Source organism: Corvus brachyrhynchos, unplaced genomic scaffold, assembly GCF_000691975.1.
Source record: "Corvus brachyrhynchos isolate BGI_N302 unplaced genomic scaffold, ASM69197v1 scaffold255, whole genome shotgun sequence".
Classification (NCBI taxonomy): domain Eukaryota; kingdom Metazoa; phylum Chordata; class Aves; order Passeriformes; family Corvidae; genus Corvus; species Corvus brachyrhynchos.
In genome coordinates this window covers 3,778,674-3,795,252 of record NW_008238358.1, presented here as the reverse complement: position 1 = coordinate 3,795,252, position 16,579 = coordinate 3,778,674, and the positions used below count along the sequence as shown (strand labels likewise).

At 37.5% G+C, this 16,579-nt stretch overlaps 1 protein-coding gene across 1 annotated transcript in view; it reads right to left on the bottom strand.

Annotated features, from left to right (window-relative positions):
* Positions 1-16,579, bottom strand: part of TTN (titin) — a 242,421-nt gene that overhangs the window by 101,003 nt on the left and 124,839 nt on the right. The window contains exons 159-176 of the mRNA XM_017735567.1: positions 15,161-15,244; positions 13,952-14,035; positions 13,583-13,693; positions 13,114-13,239; positions 12,778-12,861; positions 11,747-11,830; positions 10,436-10,519; positions 10,067-10,177; positions 9,692-9,892; positions 9,370-9,468; positions 8,369-8,485; positions 7,772-7,870; positions 7,132-7,206; positions 6,155-6,235; positions 4,892-4,996; positions 4,292-4,369; positions 3,848-3,901; positions 3,438-3,521 (exon numbers count right to left, since the gene is read on the bottom strand). Of these exons, the coding sequence (XP_017591056.1) occupies positions 3,438-3,521; positions 3,848-3,901; positions 4,292-4,369; positions 4,892-4,996; positions 6,155-6,235; positions 7,132-7,206; positions 7,772-7,870; positions 8,369-8,485; positions 9,370-9,468; positions 9,692-9,892; positions 10,067-10,177; positions 10,436-10,519; positions 11,747-11,830; positions 12,778-12,861; positions 13,114-13,239; positions 13,583-13,693; positions 13,952-14,035; positions 15,161-15,244 (1,761 nt within the window). The remainder of the gene's footprint in view (positions 1-3,437; positions 3,522-3,847; positions 3,902-4,291; positions 4,370-4,891; positions 4,997-6,154; positions 6,236-7,131; positions 7,207-7,771; positions 7,871-8,368; positions 8,486-9,369; positions 9,469-9,691; positions 9,893-10,066; positions 10,178-10,435; positions 10,520-11,746; positions 11,831-12,777; positions 12,862-13,113; positions 13,240-13,582; positions 13,694-13,951; positions 14,036-15,160; positions 15,245-16,579) is intronic.

The following is a 16,579-nucleotide window of genomic DNA, read 5'->3' as shown; positions in this document are numbered from 1 at the left end:
GTCAGCTGAAATAGTTTAAGTACCTATTAAAAGTATATGAGGTTGTTTTTTTCTTTAAAAAAGCACACCCTTTTACTAATGAAGGCCACAAAAATATAAGTTGTGTAAATCAAATATATGTTTTGGGACAATCTGGTACTTTTACGAGTGAGGGATGTTCTATTAGTAACCTAATTTGTGATGAATCATCACAGACTTTTGAAAGTATTATCCATACTATGCTGCTTCTCGTTATCTCTTTGTGAAAGGAAATATAAAAGATACTTTTAATGGGAGAATGATATGAATGAAATGCAGTGGATGGAAAAATGAACACTGGAAAAAATGTATGAGTTTTCCTGAGAAGACAATGGCACACAGAATGATTTATGGAGTCTTAGAAAAGTGTAAGGGTAAGACAATGAACAGTGATCACAGAGATGTATGTACAGACAGGTAAGACAAAGACGTCAAGAGTGGCTGAATGCCAATAAAGCCAGCTGACAGACTTGATGGAATTGCAAATGGTGTAGCTAAAACACAATGGCAGGTGGTACTCTCCTGAAGCAAATGGTACAAGCACTTCGTGGAAGAATTTGGCATCAGTCTTCCTCACCTCGCTTTGCATGAGACTTTGCTGGAACATCCAAAACTTCACACGATTCTCCAGATGCATCCAAATTCTTATTCTTGCTTGAAAGTCTAGTGGCCTGCTCAGTCAGGTGAGCAGGCTCTGATTTCTGGTATTCTTTCTCTCCTTCTGCTTTCTTAGAAGTTATTATCTTACCTACGCTTGAGGAGTAATTATCTTCTCCATTTGCAAGGATCCCTTTGCTTGATGATGATTTGTCAGGAAGCTTTCCCTCCCCTTTTTTCATGGTACCAGATGCGCTTTTTCTAATGCCATGTTCAGGTGATGTTTTTTCATCTGATATACATTCTGTAGATTGCTTTTCTTCAATTCTGTCTTTTCTGCTTTTATGAGCTAGTGTTTCTTTATGTTCATCCTGAATGGTATGAACTTCTTGAAATTGTTTTTCATCTTGACTTCGTGGTGGCTGAATAGTAGCTTTCTTTACTGACTCAGATATGACTCCTTTTTCATGTATGGAAACTTCACTTTCCATTCCTTCTGTCATCACTGTATCCAATTGTTTTTCCACAGGAAGAATTTTAGAGGCATTTGACTGTCTGATTTTGCTGAAGATAGTTTTTTCTTCCTTCTCTGGTATAACCTTCTTGCCTGTTTTTTTATCACTTAGGAGTGCTTTCTCAGTCAATGATTGTCCTAAACCCTCCTCATAGTGAACTTCTTTCTCTGTAGAGTATTTTTCTCTTGCTTTTGTTTCTACTACTTCTGACTTAAGAGACGTTTTAAAGATTGTGTGAGGTTTTTCTCTGGGAACCTCCTCATCCTCAATGGGGTATTCTAGGTCAACATCTCTTCTCAATCCTGGCTCAGCCTCCTCACACAGGTCTAAGGAATGTACTTCTGCTGATGTTAAATCCAGATTCTTATCTTTCTCATCATCTTGAATATCTTCCACTTTCTTTGCTTCTTTGTTAAGAATCTCATCTATAGGAACTTCAGCTACTGTGCTACCAGATTGCTTCATCCTCTGAATTTTACTTTGTATGCCATGCTCCTTCATGGATTTTCCAAGAGAAACGTCAGATTTCTCTGGAGTAAAATCTCCTCTCTCATTTACATTTCTAAGCTGAGGAGTTTCAACTATGCCTGCCTCTATGATATCCTGTAGAAATGAACTTTTATCCTTAATGTGAAATTTTTCAGGTGGCAAACTTATTTTTGATTTTTTTTCTTTTCCTAGAAGTCCTTTCTGGTCCTTGGTCTGATACGGCTTTCTGGGTTTAGGTACACAAGTTGATTCAATTTCTTCTTTCACATGGCCAGGAATCTTTCCTTCATGAAGAACACTAAACTTTTCGGAGATTTTCTCTATGGCATCTTCCCTATGAACAAGCAATTTAATTTCATCCTCCTTTTCTTCTCCAGAATCTCTTTCTGCATGTTCAGATGTTATAGAAGTCAGTTTCTCTTCCTCATCCAGTAGTGGTAGTTCATCCTTCGTGTAAGTAATGTGATCCATTTCAGTTTCTAATTTCTCACCTGTAAGGGTAGTCTTTCTTGAAATGACAGGTGTCATTTCTGGTTCCTCTTCTTCAGAAGCCAGGATGAAATATTTAAGAGATACTTTCTCCTGTTCATGTCTCTCTGAATTCAGTATTCCATCACCTGTTTCCAGTGAGATTTTATACTCAAGTGGCTCTATGGCCGGAACTGTCTCCTTAGGACTTACTTTCTCTTTTATATGCAAGCTTTTCTCAACCAAAATCTTCTTTAACACAATTGACTCAGGCTTTTCTTCTTCCACTGAGGGCATTTTATCTCTATGCTTTAGTACAGGTGGTGCATCAGGCTTTTCTGCAGCTACAAAGGTTTCATAGGTAATTTAGAGAGTTAAAACCCATAAGAATAAGAATTGAGAACAATATATTTTAAGACAAATTTTCCAACTATACCTGAAATAAAATGAACATAGAACACTTTTTCTCTACACAACAGAAAACTTACAACATAATCACAAAAGAAAGGTAAGAATGGCACACATGAACAGAAAACCCAAGTAAACCACTATTAGTATTGTCTCGTTAGATCACCAATTTAAATCCAGTGCAGCTTAAAAGTAGCAGAAAATGACAGCTGTCTGGTAAGTGACATAAAATAGGTTAATTTTGCCACTTCAGGCTACATCACCAGATCAATGGCCATGAGACATTCATGATTTGGCTTCTCAAATGCCCAAGATCTGAGCTCTACTGTAACATGAGGTCCTTTGAATGGTGGGTGAGCGGAATGTACATCAGCTCTGCTGGTGGACCACAGGCTCAGAGTGTTTCAGAGGAACTGGAACCTTCACAGCTCTTTTTTTTTCCCACAGCAGGCTTTATTCCATAGTCCTAAGCATAGCAGATGAAAGTAGCAATACTCTAGTTCTTCAACACCACTGCCACTTTTCCTCAGGGCTTCAATGACATGTCAAAAGCAGGAAACCAAACAACACAACAATTGCTCACAAACGTGTAACTTCTCTTTTTCTACACAGAAAATCCAAGATGTGATTCACAAAACATACATCAGGACATAAGGAACACCGAGAAAACAACAGAATACACAAATTTCATACTAGGACAACAAATAAAGACACACATTACCATCCAGACAAAAGAGCACAGACTGGTCTCCATAGTGTATCAGAGATGTTTTTGTTTTAAATTAGGTGACAGTACCTAGAATAACAAGATCCTTGAACAGGACCTCAAATCTTCCTGCAATGAATGAGTTATTGTACAGCTCTTCACTCTTTTTATACCGAAAGTATTTAGGCATGTCAGAGAGAAAAAACCTATCAATAGCATAGAATACACATAAATACCTGCTTTCTTTCCAACAACTGGAGCTGCCACTGGAGCAGTAACAGCAGGTGCGGGTTCTGCAGCTGGTTTTGGAGATTTTAGAGCTGTATGGGAAAAAAAGAGTTTTAATACATTACTTTCAGTATGATGTTCTTTAAAATGTTTTGTAGATGGTATGGAAGTTCTAGTCTTATTAATTCTAAAGGCCTTTATGTGGACACTTTTGAGATTCAGCTGGACAGGGTGCTGAGTCATCTTGTCTAGACTGTGGTTTTGCCAAGAAAGGCTGGACCAGATTACCCTTGAAGTCACCTTTCAACCTGGTATTGTACAATTCTGTGAATGTCCTTTTAGTGAGAAATCCCTGAATGAAAAACAACTAGACACAAAAGAAAGGCTTGACCAGTATTCACAACTAAAGAATTCTTACCTACTGCAGGTTTAGGTTCAGGCCCAGGAACTGGGACAGATGCTTGCTTAGTTTCTGCCATTTCAAACACAGAAATTACAAGTAGGTTAGTTTACATTTTTTGCAATCACATTGAGCATTAGTAGTTAGGAGCAAAAACACAGAGATGGCTAAACAAAGACAATTTATTGGTTTCTATTTTATTTGTCCAAAAAGCAAGAAATCACCTTGAGATTAACTAAGTCTTGTAAAGCAAGATTGGAAACAATGGAAAAAAGATTAACTTTTCAAACACTGAAGAATAAAGACAAGAAGAAATCCAGAAGATTGCAAAATGGTTAATGAGGACACAGCAGTCATGACAGACTGGAGGACAGCAATGCATTGTATTAATATAGCATGATATTCAGCACTGAATATCCTTTAGTTGCTGCAATAAGGAAAAAGAGCACCACACATCTGTACCTTTTGGTGGTTCAGGCACAAGTTTCTCCTCTTTTTTTATGACAGGTATCTCAGTTTTCTTTGTAGGAACTTCTGGGACTTTAAAACAATGTTTTTATTTTGTAAGATACATTAAAACACCTTAAATCCCTAAATAGAATACCCTCAAGTGTATTTAAAAGTTTTCATTGTTTTTACATGTAAACAGTTTCAGATGTTCTGAAGTTTTAGGAATATGTATTTTTTAGAATAAGACTTGAATAAATTAGAAACTATAAATGGGTAGAAGGACACATATTGGTAAAATGTTACCTAAAAGAATTCTTGGATCAATTTTTTGCTGTAGTTATATTTTTATCAGTATTATATAAAATATTGGTAATATATTTTCTATACACAATGAAGATTGAGAAACAATCCCAAAATGTAGAATTCAGAACCAAATGTGAATGTCAAACTCAGTTGTGCTTCCAGCTAAGATTTAAATTGCGCAGTTAGGCCAAAGCAAGCCATCTTTCAAGATATCAGTTTCATTCCTGAATTTAAGGGAATACTACTTAATAGTGGGATTTTAAAAAAAAATTCATAATTTAATAAGTAGATTTGAAAGTAATGTAGTACCTTCAGGTTTCTTAATTTTTTCTACTGGTGTAGGTACTGGTTTAACTTCTGGTTTAGGCTCTTTTTCTGGTTTAGGTTCTTCCTCTTCAGGTTTCTTTTTAAGAACTTCAAAAGAAAAGAAATCTCAGTTTTCAAAGCACAGGCAAACAAAATAATAAGACAGTGAACAAGACAAAGATTAAAAACATCAATCATAAAGAAACAGGAAAATAAAATATATAGCTCAATAGAAGTGGAAGATTTGTGTAACTATTCAATATACTATCCTGAAAGTAATTTAAAATTCAAGTCATCTAAGGAAAAAAGACATTTTTGTTAAGAGTAGTCCATCTGAGAGGAAAGACTTTAATGTTAACTGACTATGATAGAATAAAATTTCTTGTAATATCTTATATATTTATTCTCTTATTTATTGCTAGATGCAATTATGGATGATTAACTGTAGTTAAAGATGATTTTTAGGGATGCAATGCAGGATTATAGATTAAACTCCCATTGACTTCAGTGAGAGAACAAGACTACATCCTCAAGTACTATATTTGAAGAGCTCAAATTTATATAATGTCTGTTCTCCATTTTCTTAATTTCACTTATTTTTGTCCTCTCAGTTCTCTGTCTTGGATATGTAATGACATGGTCATCTGAAAAACTGAATATTGTATTTTATTATTTTGTCTGAAATTTGAAGGTTGGCTGCAAGGTACACAGGCACGAATCATCCCTCTGTGGTATTTTGAAGAGAATTGGAATTAATGCTTCATTTTTCTAAGCAATAGTTGAGCACAAAATGATTCAGAATGTCCCAGAGGTTGCAGGAAAGGGGGCTGATGTCCAATAGTACTGCGGGGTTCTGTGGTCTGAGTGGTACTTCTAAGAAAACCACAAAAGAGAACACATAGACTATACATGTAACCTTAATAACATTCACACTGTCACTGGACAGGGGTCCAGAAGCTGAAGACAGTGGAAAACTCTCAACTCTAGTATAAAGAGATCAGGAAAATGGAAGAGAGAGATAGGGAACTAGATTTTCAGTGTTCTGCCCTGTTTTCATCACAGATCCTTTGGATCTGAGAGACTTTCAGGCCACCTCGCCCCTCCTTCATCCCTGCAACTACAACTGCTTTTCCCAAGAAACAAATATCAGATAGTATTTGATCATGTAATTTTCCATACCACATACATAAAACAATTTTACTTAGGGGAACATGCTGAACAATGTTAAAATGCTGGGGTTTTTAAAACAGAGCCAAGTTACTATACCTCTTTTCAAAACAACTTCTTCTTTTGGTGGGGGAGTGACCTCAGGAATTACTCTGCGAGGTTTCTTTACAAGTCCAGGCACTTAAAAGAATATTATTCCAGATTTTATTATAGGTTCGTAACAGTAGTAAGAGCTAACCAATAACTAGCCTGTCCAAACAGACAAATCAAATGCTAGTTCACTACTGAATATTAAAATCAAAGGTAAAACTGTTGATACTGGAGTCAATAGTTTTAATATATTTTCTATATAATTTGCATACAGCTAAATTTATCCATAAGAGAAAGTTTTCATACAAATCAACAGAAGTATGGTTTGAGAAAACGATAAAGGTTATGTATTCAAGAAGAGTCATCATCATAGTAACATTTTTATTTCCTTGTCCTCTTTCACTACAAGCTTAAGTTACATATCTATTCATAAGGATCCACTTTAATCTCTAAACTTGGAACAGCATTAAGAAGGAATGTCCACTGTTTAGCTGCTTAGTTTATCTTAAGCTGCAGTACATATGAATGATACAAAGGCATGGTTGTGAAGTGGCTTGCTCAATATATTATTCATTCCCATCTCTGGAAGGTGTCCTCTCACAAGAATACGTTACATTTCAGAAAAATAATAAACGAAGTATGTTAAAACAATGCTGTATATGTTTAAACAGTTTTTTATTTTTTATTTCTAGCTAAGTAGAAAACCAAAGTGAACACCTACACAAGCGATAAAACTCATAAAAACTCTCTCATTCTTCTATGTTTCTGACTCTCGCATCTCACGGATTGCATGATGGGCAGTTAAAGTGGACATAAATATAACACAAACATATATGCCCAAGATGGGGGTGCACTGTTGAGCATAATCTAACATAGACAATGTTTTGACATATTTGAGCAAATTAAAGAAGAAGATCCTAAGAACTACAACTTTGGACTCATGAGAAGTTTATTTTAAGCAAATAAACCTTATATTAGGTAGGTACCTTTAGCAGGTGGGGGTTCCAGTTTTGGAGGCTCACCAGGTTTTGCAGCCACAACTTTCTTCCTTGCTTCAGGAGCTTTAAAGAAAATTATTTGAATTTTACAACACACATTAGACTCAAAAAAGAAAGGAGTTTTCTAAAAAATCCAAACACCTCATTAATAGTATTGATGTAATAGAAGGACAAAAGCTGCAAAGCAAAGATCCTTGCTGATTAACTGTTTAGAAAAAGTCAGATGGTCTGTATGAAGCACAATTTATCTGAAACCCATGTTCATATAGTAACACCAGCAAATGATTGCTGGGGATTCTTTTCACACATAAGAATATGTTAAAGAGAGAAGAATTATGTTAAGGATAGAAGAATGTGTTAACTCGATTAAAATTGTTTTAATAAATTGGGGTTTTTTTCTGTAGCTATCGAAAAGAACCCATGTAAATATCCTTGGCATAACGCTGATAAAAAATCATGAGGAACTGAGCATTAGTGAGGCGCACCATTTAAGTATGGTATATTAGAAAAGAAATAAAAAAGACACAAAATGATAGTTCAAAAGCATGCTTTTCAAGATTCATCAGTATAATTTTAAAAGATTATGTTTTGAGTTTCCACTGTTATTTATGGCTTCAGATGATTATACCTTTAAGTAGCTCTTTTGCCAGTTTAATATCTTCTTTTGGTGCAGGTGGTGGTGGTGGTGGTTTTCGCTTTTCAGGGACCTTCTTTTCAGGTTGCGGCACTTTAAATAACATTAGGTAGATTTAGAATAAATTTCCTATGATGGTAGTTATGTGAAGAGTAATGTACAAACCTAAAGACCACCATTTTCCATTTCCAGTGAAGCCAGTGAAAAAATGTCATTGAATTAAATGGGACCATGAAAGAGCCTTAGGTTACTGCTTCATAGCATGCACACAATACAAATATCCAAGCTGACTTTAAAAAGCACGTTAATAACGTGAGAACAAAGGCAGAAAACCAAATGGTGGGAAGACTCTTGTGGACAAGAAACAAAATGAACGCATTTAAAACAATCTTCAAGTTATACTTAAGAGTTAAATGATCAGAAATATTTTCCAGAACACAACAAAGGAAGAATCACAGAAGGACCTACAACGTACAGGTGACCAACAATATACAGGCATGTGTGTGAAAAATGAGAGAGCAAGAAAAAGACTGCACATGATGATAATGAAAGAAAGGTGTGTGGCAGCCTCTAGGGAAGTACTTTGTATACCTTCAACTGGTAAAGCTTCTTCTACAACTGGAATTTCTTCTGCTTCTTCAGGCTCAATCTCCTTTATGATTTTATATTCTTTAAAGAATATTGACAACTGGTGTAAGTTTTCAATTATAAGATCATTTCACATGAACAGTTATACAGATATAACTAAAAGCAAATCTACTCCAACAGACACAGACAAATACACATTAGGATAAGTAATCACTCAGTATCTGTTACCTTTGCAGTTAATGGAAGATTTTGAAAAACTACTTTCTTTTCTAAGCATGAGTCAGGATTGTGTGAAGGATAGAATTTTTTAGGTATACAATAGAAACTAAACATTAAATTTGTGGATGAGTCATTGCAACAGGAAAGAATAAAAATCTCAAAGCCCTCAATTAATTTATTATAACAGCAACATAAATACTAACTTTTGAGAGACTCCAATTTAGTGGGAATTTAATATTATCTTAAAAGAGATTTCACCTGGGCAGGAGCATATGCCTTCCAAATATGAATATATAATAACAGATACAAGAAATATTGACTAATATAATCTAAAATATGAAGTGAACAACTTACAAACATCACAATAGGAGAAAAAGGAAAATTTCTACTTTAAAGCTTATACTTGGAAGAACAGGACAAAGGACTGTTCTTAGAGTAAAATCTATGGTGGCACAAACCTTCACTTGGTAGTGATTCAGGTATTTTAGGAATAGCAACAGGTATTTTCTCCTCTGAGACAGGTTTCTTGGGTACCTCAGGCACTTAAAAAAAAAATTTCTTTTATCTGTGTGTATATAAATGTACATATGAAACATAAAAAGACAAAGACATCTAGCACACACAAAATCACAGTAACAGTGGGCATAACCATGAAAGACTCTGCTCCAGTCTTTCTCAAGGTAGGCTACATTCAACTGACAAATTTTATAGACTCAGTTATGAACAAAGAAAAGAAAGAATATAGAAACAATTCTTCTCAGGAGATGCCTCCTGGCAATATGTACCTTTGGTTGTAGGAGGCTCTGGTTTTTCTAATTGTAACTTTTTAGGTGTTGTAAGAGGCACTTTCTCTTCTGGGATAGTTCTCTCTGGCACTTCAGGTTCTTTAAAGATATTAGTAAATTTTCATTTTTGTGAATATTAAGACATATATATATACATCATAGTGAAAAGTGCAACGACTAAAAAGAGTAGGGCATACAAAATATGAAGAATAATAAATTTAAGCAGCAGATTATTCATTTGGCACTGCATACATCAGTGAAACAAGGGGAAAGGTATTCAGAAAATAGAGAGAAGGAGATGCTCAGTCACTGATGTATGTACCTTTAACTGAAGGAACTGTATGTTTTCTAAGAACAGGAACAGGTTCTGGTACTTTTGGCACAGCAACAGGCTCTGGTTTCTTGGGTACAGCCACAGGTTTCTTTGGCACAGCCACAGGTTTCTTGGGTACAGGCACAGGCTTTGGGGGAATGACCACTGGCACCTCCTCTTCTGCCTCTTCCTCCTCAATCACCTCAGGCACTTTAAAGATATTAGTTGGTTTTACTTGAATGAGCTAAAGGTCATGCACATACAGATAGAAAATGACCAAATGCTGCTCTCATCCCTCCCCACACAGGGAAGAGGGGCAAAGAACACTGAGCATTGCAGCAACGTGGAGGTCATGGCAGACTCTTTGAGAACACCACCCTATACCTTCAGCTGGAGAGACTTCTGGCTCTCCAGGCTCAGCAACTGCTGCCACCTCTTCTGGTGCTTCCACCTCTTCTTCTTCTTCCAGGACCTCGGCTTCAGGCATCTCAGGCACTTCAAAGATATTAGTGCATTTCATTTTACATTGTTGAGAACATATGGCAAGCAGGAACAACAAGCAGGGTGACACAGACACAGAACATCACAACAGCCAGCTCCAACCCTCACACACCGCGCAGCACCCTTTTCCCAGCACACACAGCCTTGACAGTCTCAGTCAGGAAACAGAGACAGGCCAGGAGAGGGTAGGACAAGGCTGAGGAGAAGAAGATGAAATATCTTCTTTGTTAAGTTATCCATGAAGACAGGTACCTCTGGGTGCTGGAAGCTCTGGTGCTTTGGCAATGGGCACAGGTATCTTTTCCTCACGAGTAGCCTTCCTGGGCACCTCGGGTGCTTCAAAGATATTAGTAGCAGTCAGTTTTATACATACAACAGGAGGATGCACAGTGAAATGTAAACTGGAGATGCACTCATGAACATAACCAAAGTGGTCTCAGAGCATCAACCCATGTCTCGCTCTCTCTCACTTGGTCACACACACAAACCCCCACAGGACACAGGCACAGAGCAGTGACACCAGGTAGGTTCTGTGAGAGAACTGCTGGCTATGCATAGGCTTGAGGGTGAGGTGTGAATTAGGGTACTTAGCAGCCTGTCCTCCCTTCGAGGAGGAGAGCCTTTCATTCTCAGCCCTGCTGGCATCTGGCTTTTCTCTGGGAGCAACCTCAGCTCATGTCTTCTCTGTTACCATTCCTCATGAATCTGCTGGTGCTTTACGTTTAGCAGTTCGGGTAGTGATAGGATGAGTAACACAGTTTCACTCATTTTTCCCTATTTTTGTCCTTCTATATATCCATTCTTCACTTATGCTTTTTTTATTTTTTTTTTTTTTTTGGCTTATTTTCTTATCCTAAGTACCTCTCTTGCTTCAATTTTCATTTCACTGTGGCAACTTCCACAGCCTGTACAGTGCAATGGATTTGATAATGATTCTTTCTTTATTATAAACCCTAAGAGTGTCAGCAATTTCTTTTAAAACTTTGTATATTGTCACTTCTTACTGCACTTGTGCACTGCTGAGTAAAAATTGGGTTTTCATTTCAACAGATTCCTGTCTATTATATACACTACCTGAGTCTGCCAGAAGAGTCGTGTAGACTCTTGTCAATTTAAGATAACAAATTTGGGCATCTGTATGGAAAACTTATGATCGTTAAAATAAACATTTTAGTATCTACTGCTTCAGAATAAGGCACCAATATAGTAATTCATTTCAACAGGTTCCTGTCTATTATATACACTACCTGAGTCTGCCAGAAGAGTCGTGTAGACTCTTGTCAATTTAAGATAACAAATTTGGGCATCTGTATGGAAAACTTATGATCGTTAAAATAAACATTTTAGTATCTACTGCTTCAGAATAAGGCACCAATATAGTAAAATCAAAATATAATTTGAGTTTTTTATACAAAATACTGCATTATCAAATTCCTAACTGATACACAGCATGGAATGTAGAAATTTCAGGAAATCACAAATGAACAGAACGACAGACATCAGAATAACATGTAAGACAGTAAGGACAGTCTCACTCAGACTGATGCACAAAGCGACAGGTACCTCGAACTGCTGCTGGCTCTGGCTTTTTTGGCACAGTTACAGGGGTAGGCTCTTCCAGAACAGCTTTCTTGGGCACCTTTGGAACTTCAAAGATATTAGTGTATTTAGTTTTGTGGGCACTGCAGATGTCGATGTAGCAATAAGACAACCAGTAGTATGTGCACACAGTTGTTTTTTGAGAGCGTGCTGTGGTTACATTCAGTCATCAGCTCTGCCTTGCTTCCAACCTGTGGAATGACCAGTGTGCCCAATGCATCACACAGGAGATGGGAACTCTGTGTGGTCTTTGTTTCTTGGTCAGGATGGAAATGTAGAAAATATATCTGGCTTCTTAGTAACAGATGATCAGAGGTTTATTTATGGAATCCTAGTGTATTTGTGTATCAGCCATATATAATTCACAACTACTTTGTCATTGAAACAGTTTTTCTTTAGGAAAGTAGCATTTGATTTATCATTACCATCTTTTTTTTTTTCTATCAATTATTTCCATTCTTTACATCTCCTCTTAAGTCTCTATGTTCCACAGTTTCTGTCATTTAAATTCTCCTGTAGAAATATACATACCTCTTATATTCTCTCTTCTCTTCCTGGTTCTATTAATATCATAATAAGATAATCACTAGATACATCCAGTCATTTGCTAGCAAAAATTCCTCATGTACATTGGCATTACCTTACTTTTAAAGAGGTAGAGAACTTACTCTGCTGCTGTCATCTATTAGAAATCTCGGGATGCAATGTTTTGTTCTTTAAACTTAAAGGCTTATTTTCAGGCTCTTCTTTAGAAAAGCATGTTATTTTGTTGAAACAGTAAATGTTAATTCTTAAACTTTATTAAAAGTTCGGTAAGCTAGAGATACTTTTCAAGGAATGAAATCTAGTTTTTCTGCCATGTTTTTGACACTCCACATCGCACTTCATATTTCTTAGGCACTATCTCTGACAGGTCATCATAAAAAAATTAGTTTAACTAAAGTTCAGAAGAGCATGACTTTTTTTCTAATGATGATACTGATAGAGACCTGTACCTTTGGCTGGTGGTGGTTCTGGTTGTTTGGGTACTGCAACAGGCGTCTTTTCTTGGGGGACAGCTTTCTTGGGCACCTTGATCACTTTAAAGATATTATTTCATCTTAATTTCACAGTTAAATTAGTAGGAAAGATTGTAACAATCAAAGAGTTTAGATATTTCTAAGCACTGTAACATTCCTCTAGTGACTGGTTGGTTAGTCATGCGCAAAGACAGGAACGGCAGAGGTTAAGGGTCAAGGACAAGTAACAAATCTTACACAAAAGAAGGGATAACAAATGAAAATATTAATCAATACACTGAAAGAAAAAGCACGTCTCTCCAGAAGATATACCTTTAACTTGTGGAGGTTCTGGTGTCTTTGGCACAGCCACAGGTTTCTTGGGCACAGGCACAGGCTTTGGGGGAATGACCACTGGCACCTCCTCTTCTGCCTCTTCCTCCTCAATCACCTCAGGCACTTTAAAGATATTAGATCCTTTTACTTGACTGAGTTTAAGGTCAGCAAACAGGCAAATGGCAAGCAGGAAAGCAGGAAAGTAAACACTTGACAGACTACCAGGGAGTCCTCTTCAGCTAATACTCCTGCCTAAGGTGGACTCACTGCAAAGAGCCCAAGGCTTATGAGGGGGGGTTTCTGGAAAACCCCACCCTCTTTTGCAAGGAGTATACAGGCACAAAGAGATACCAAATGACCAAATGCTGCTCTCATCCCTCCCCACACAGGGAAGAGGGGCAAAGAACACTGAGCATTGCAGCAACGTGGAGGTCATGGCAGACTCTTTGAGAACACCACCCTATACCTTCAGCTGGAGAGACTTCTGGCTCTCCAGGCTCAGCAACTGCTGCCACCTCTTCTGGTGCTTCCACCTCTTCTTCTTCTTCCAGGACCTCGGCTTCAGGCATCTCAGGCACTTCAAAGATATTAGTGCATTTCATTTTACATTGTTGAGAACATATGGCAAGCAGGAACAACAAGCAGGGTGACACAGACACAGAACATCACAACAGCCAGCTCCAACCCTCACACACCGCGCAGCACCCTTTTCCCAGCACACACAGCCTTGACAGTCTCAGTCAGGAAACAGAGACAGGCCAGGAGAGGGTAGGACAAGGCTGAGGAGAAGAAGATGAAATATCTTCTTTGTTAAGTTATCCATGAAGACAGGTACCTCTGGGTGCTGGAAGCTCTGGTGCTTTGGCAATGGGCACAGGTATCTTTTCCTCACGAGTAGCCTTCCTGGGCACCTCGGGTGCTTCAAAGATATTAGTAGCAGTCAGTTTTATACATACAACAGGAGGATGCACAGTGAAATGTAAACTGGAGATGCACTCATGAACATAACCAAAGTGGTCTCAGAGCATCAACCCATGTCTCGCTCTCTCTCACTTGGTCACACACACAAACCCCCACAGGACACAGGCACAGAGCAGTGACACCAGGTAGGTTCTGTGAGAGAACTGCTGGCTATGCATAGGCTTTGGGGTGGGGTGTGAATTAGGGGACTTAGCTTTACGTTTAGCAGTTTGGGCACAAGACAGGGCGGGGAACAGAAATCCCATCAGTTTTACTATGTTATTGTTACTACTCACTTCTATTTCCCTTGTGTTTTTTCAATTATTTTCCAGTGTTTGTGGGGGCTTTTGAGTTAGGTTTCAATGCTTCTATAATCTTGTATTTAGATATTGCATTTGGTGAGGCTAAAAGAGCCATCTGCATAGCGAGCAGGAGTGACACAGAATTGTGATGCACAAATACAGAACATCTGTGGTCTTGTATGTAATAATTATATGCAATGCAATTGTAGATTTGAGGAACCAAATTTCTAGGGTCCCCATGAGGTTATGGTCAGAAGAGAGCTCAGACCATCCTGGTTGACCACACATTTGATTAAGTTCTGCACTAATAAAAAGTTTGGACTATTTGTTATTTGGGATCTAGGTCTGTATGCCTAAGTCTTAAAATACGACTGTCCTGTCTAGGTATGTTCCTCTTTTTACTTTGGGTCTTGTTTTCCCATACTAACTTCAGTTCATTCACAGTCCATTAAACCTGCTTTTCCTGCTTATTTTCACTGAAGTGATTAGGTGTTTTGTGGTTTATTTTTCCTGTTTGTCTGTTTTTAATATTGCCATGTCATGACTGTGTAATATAAAAAAGTTATATTACTTGAGATTCTTGGTAAAATGATAAAGACAGAGGTTTTCATTAAAAATCCAAATTAGAAAGCTCTTTCCCATTCTAATAGTAGAATTTCTACACAGCATGGAATTTCAGAAATTTCAGGAAATCACAAATGAACAGAACGACAGACATCAGAAATAACATGTAAGACAGTAAGGACAGTCTCACTCAGACTGATGCACAAAGCGACAGGTACCTCGAACTGCTGCTGGCTCTGGCTTTTTTGGCACAGTTACAGGGGTAGGCTCTTCCAGAACAGCTTTCTTGGGCACCTTTGGAACTTCAAAGATATTAGTGTATTTAGTTTTGTGGGCACTGCAGATGTCGATGTAACAATAAGACAACCAGTAGTATGTGCACACAGTTGTTTTTGAGAGCGTGCTGTGGTTACATTCAGTCATCAGCTCTGCCTTGTTTCCAACCTGTGGAATGACCAGTGTGCCCAATGCATCACACAGGAGGTGTGAACTCTGTGTGGTCTTTGTTTCTTGGTCAGGATGGAAATGTAGAAAATATATCTGGCTTCTTAGTAACAGATGATCAGAGGTTTATTTATGGAATCCTAGTGCATTTGTGTACCAGCCATGTTCCATAAATGACTGTATTCTGTGCTGGTTTAGGCAGTCATTGCCATCTTTTTACTTGTCACTTGGATACTATCACTATTTTTATCCTTCAGGTTGACTTCACCTTTCTTTTTCTATCTTTTGTATGTTTCCTCTCTTTAACTGCTCATATTTTCCCTCTATTGTCTCCTGGCTTTCTTTCTGATCACTAGATGTTGCTTATAACTGTTTCCTGTTATATTAATTTCAATTATCTAAATGATTATATCATCGCTTTTAGGTGGTACTTCACTTGAGGAATGTCATTGTGTTTAGGATGGGGAGAATCTGGTGGCAGAGGGCATGTTTTCTCTGGCCAGTGCTTGGGACTTCTACAGGAATTGAAATGATGCATCACTGCATCAATGTATAGTGTCTGGTTTTGGTGTGTCTTAAGAAATTTTTTTGTATTTCAATTATAAATGCCTTTTTAAAGGCTCACTGTATTACATGCTCACAGTAACTTTACAGCTCTTTAATGCTACTTATACAAAGTAACAGCTTTGCAAATCCCATAGTCAAAAATGTTTATGTATGACCAAAATACAGGCAAATTATGAATAACTGTTTAAAGAAAATAGTCCGCTCCATGATACAGATACATAGAGATATTTGTGATTATTTTGCTCTGTGTACTAAAACTGCTGCCCTCTGCTGAAACCTTTAGTTTCTGTTTGTCTTTCCTCATAGAATCATAGAGTCATCTAGGTTGGAAAAAACCTTTAAGATCATCAAAGCTAACTGTAAATATAACATGGCCCAGTCCCACTAAACCATGTATGAAGCCATCCCTACTAATAATGTGAACAACCGTTATGAATTCCTTCTCTTGCATCTGTAAGTTTTTGGCATTTCTTTGGTAGACAGGTAGTCATATCTGCATGATATGACATAAACCAAGTACAACAAAAGTTTAGATGGTTTTAGTTGAGGAAACATTTCACACCCCTGTGCAGCAATTCATATTTGGTGCATCTGTCCCATATTTTTGATATCAGAGTATATAGGGA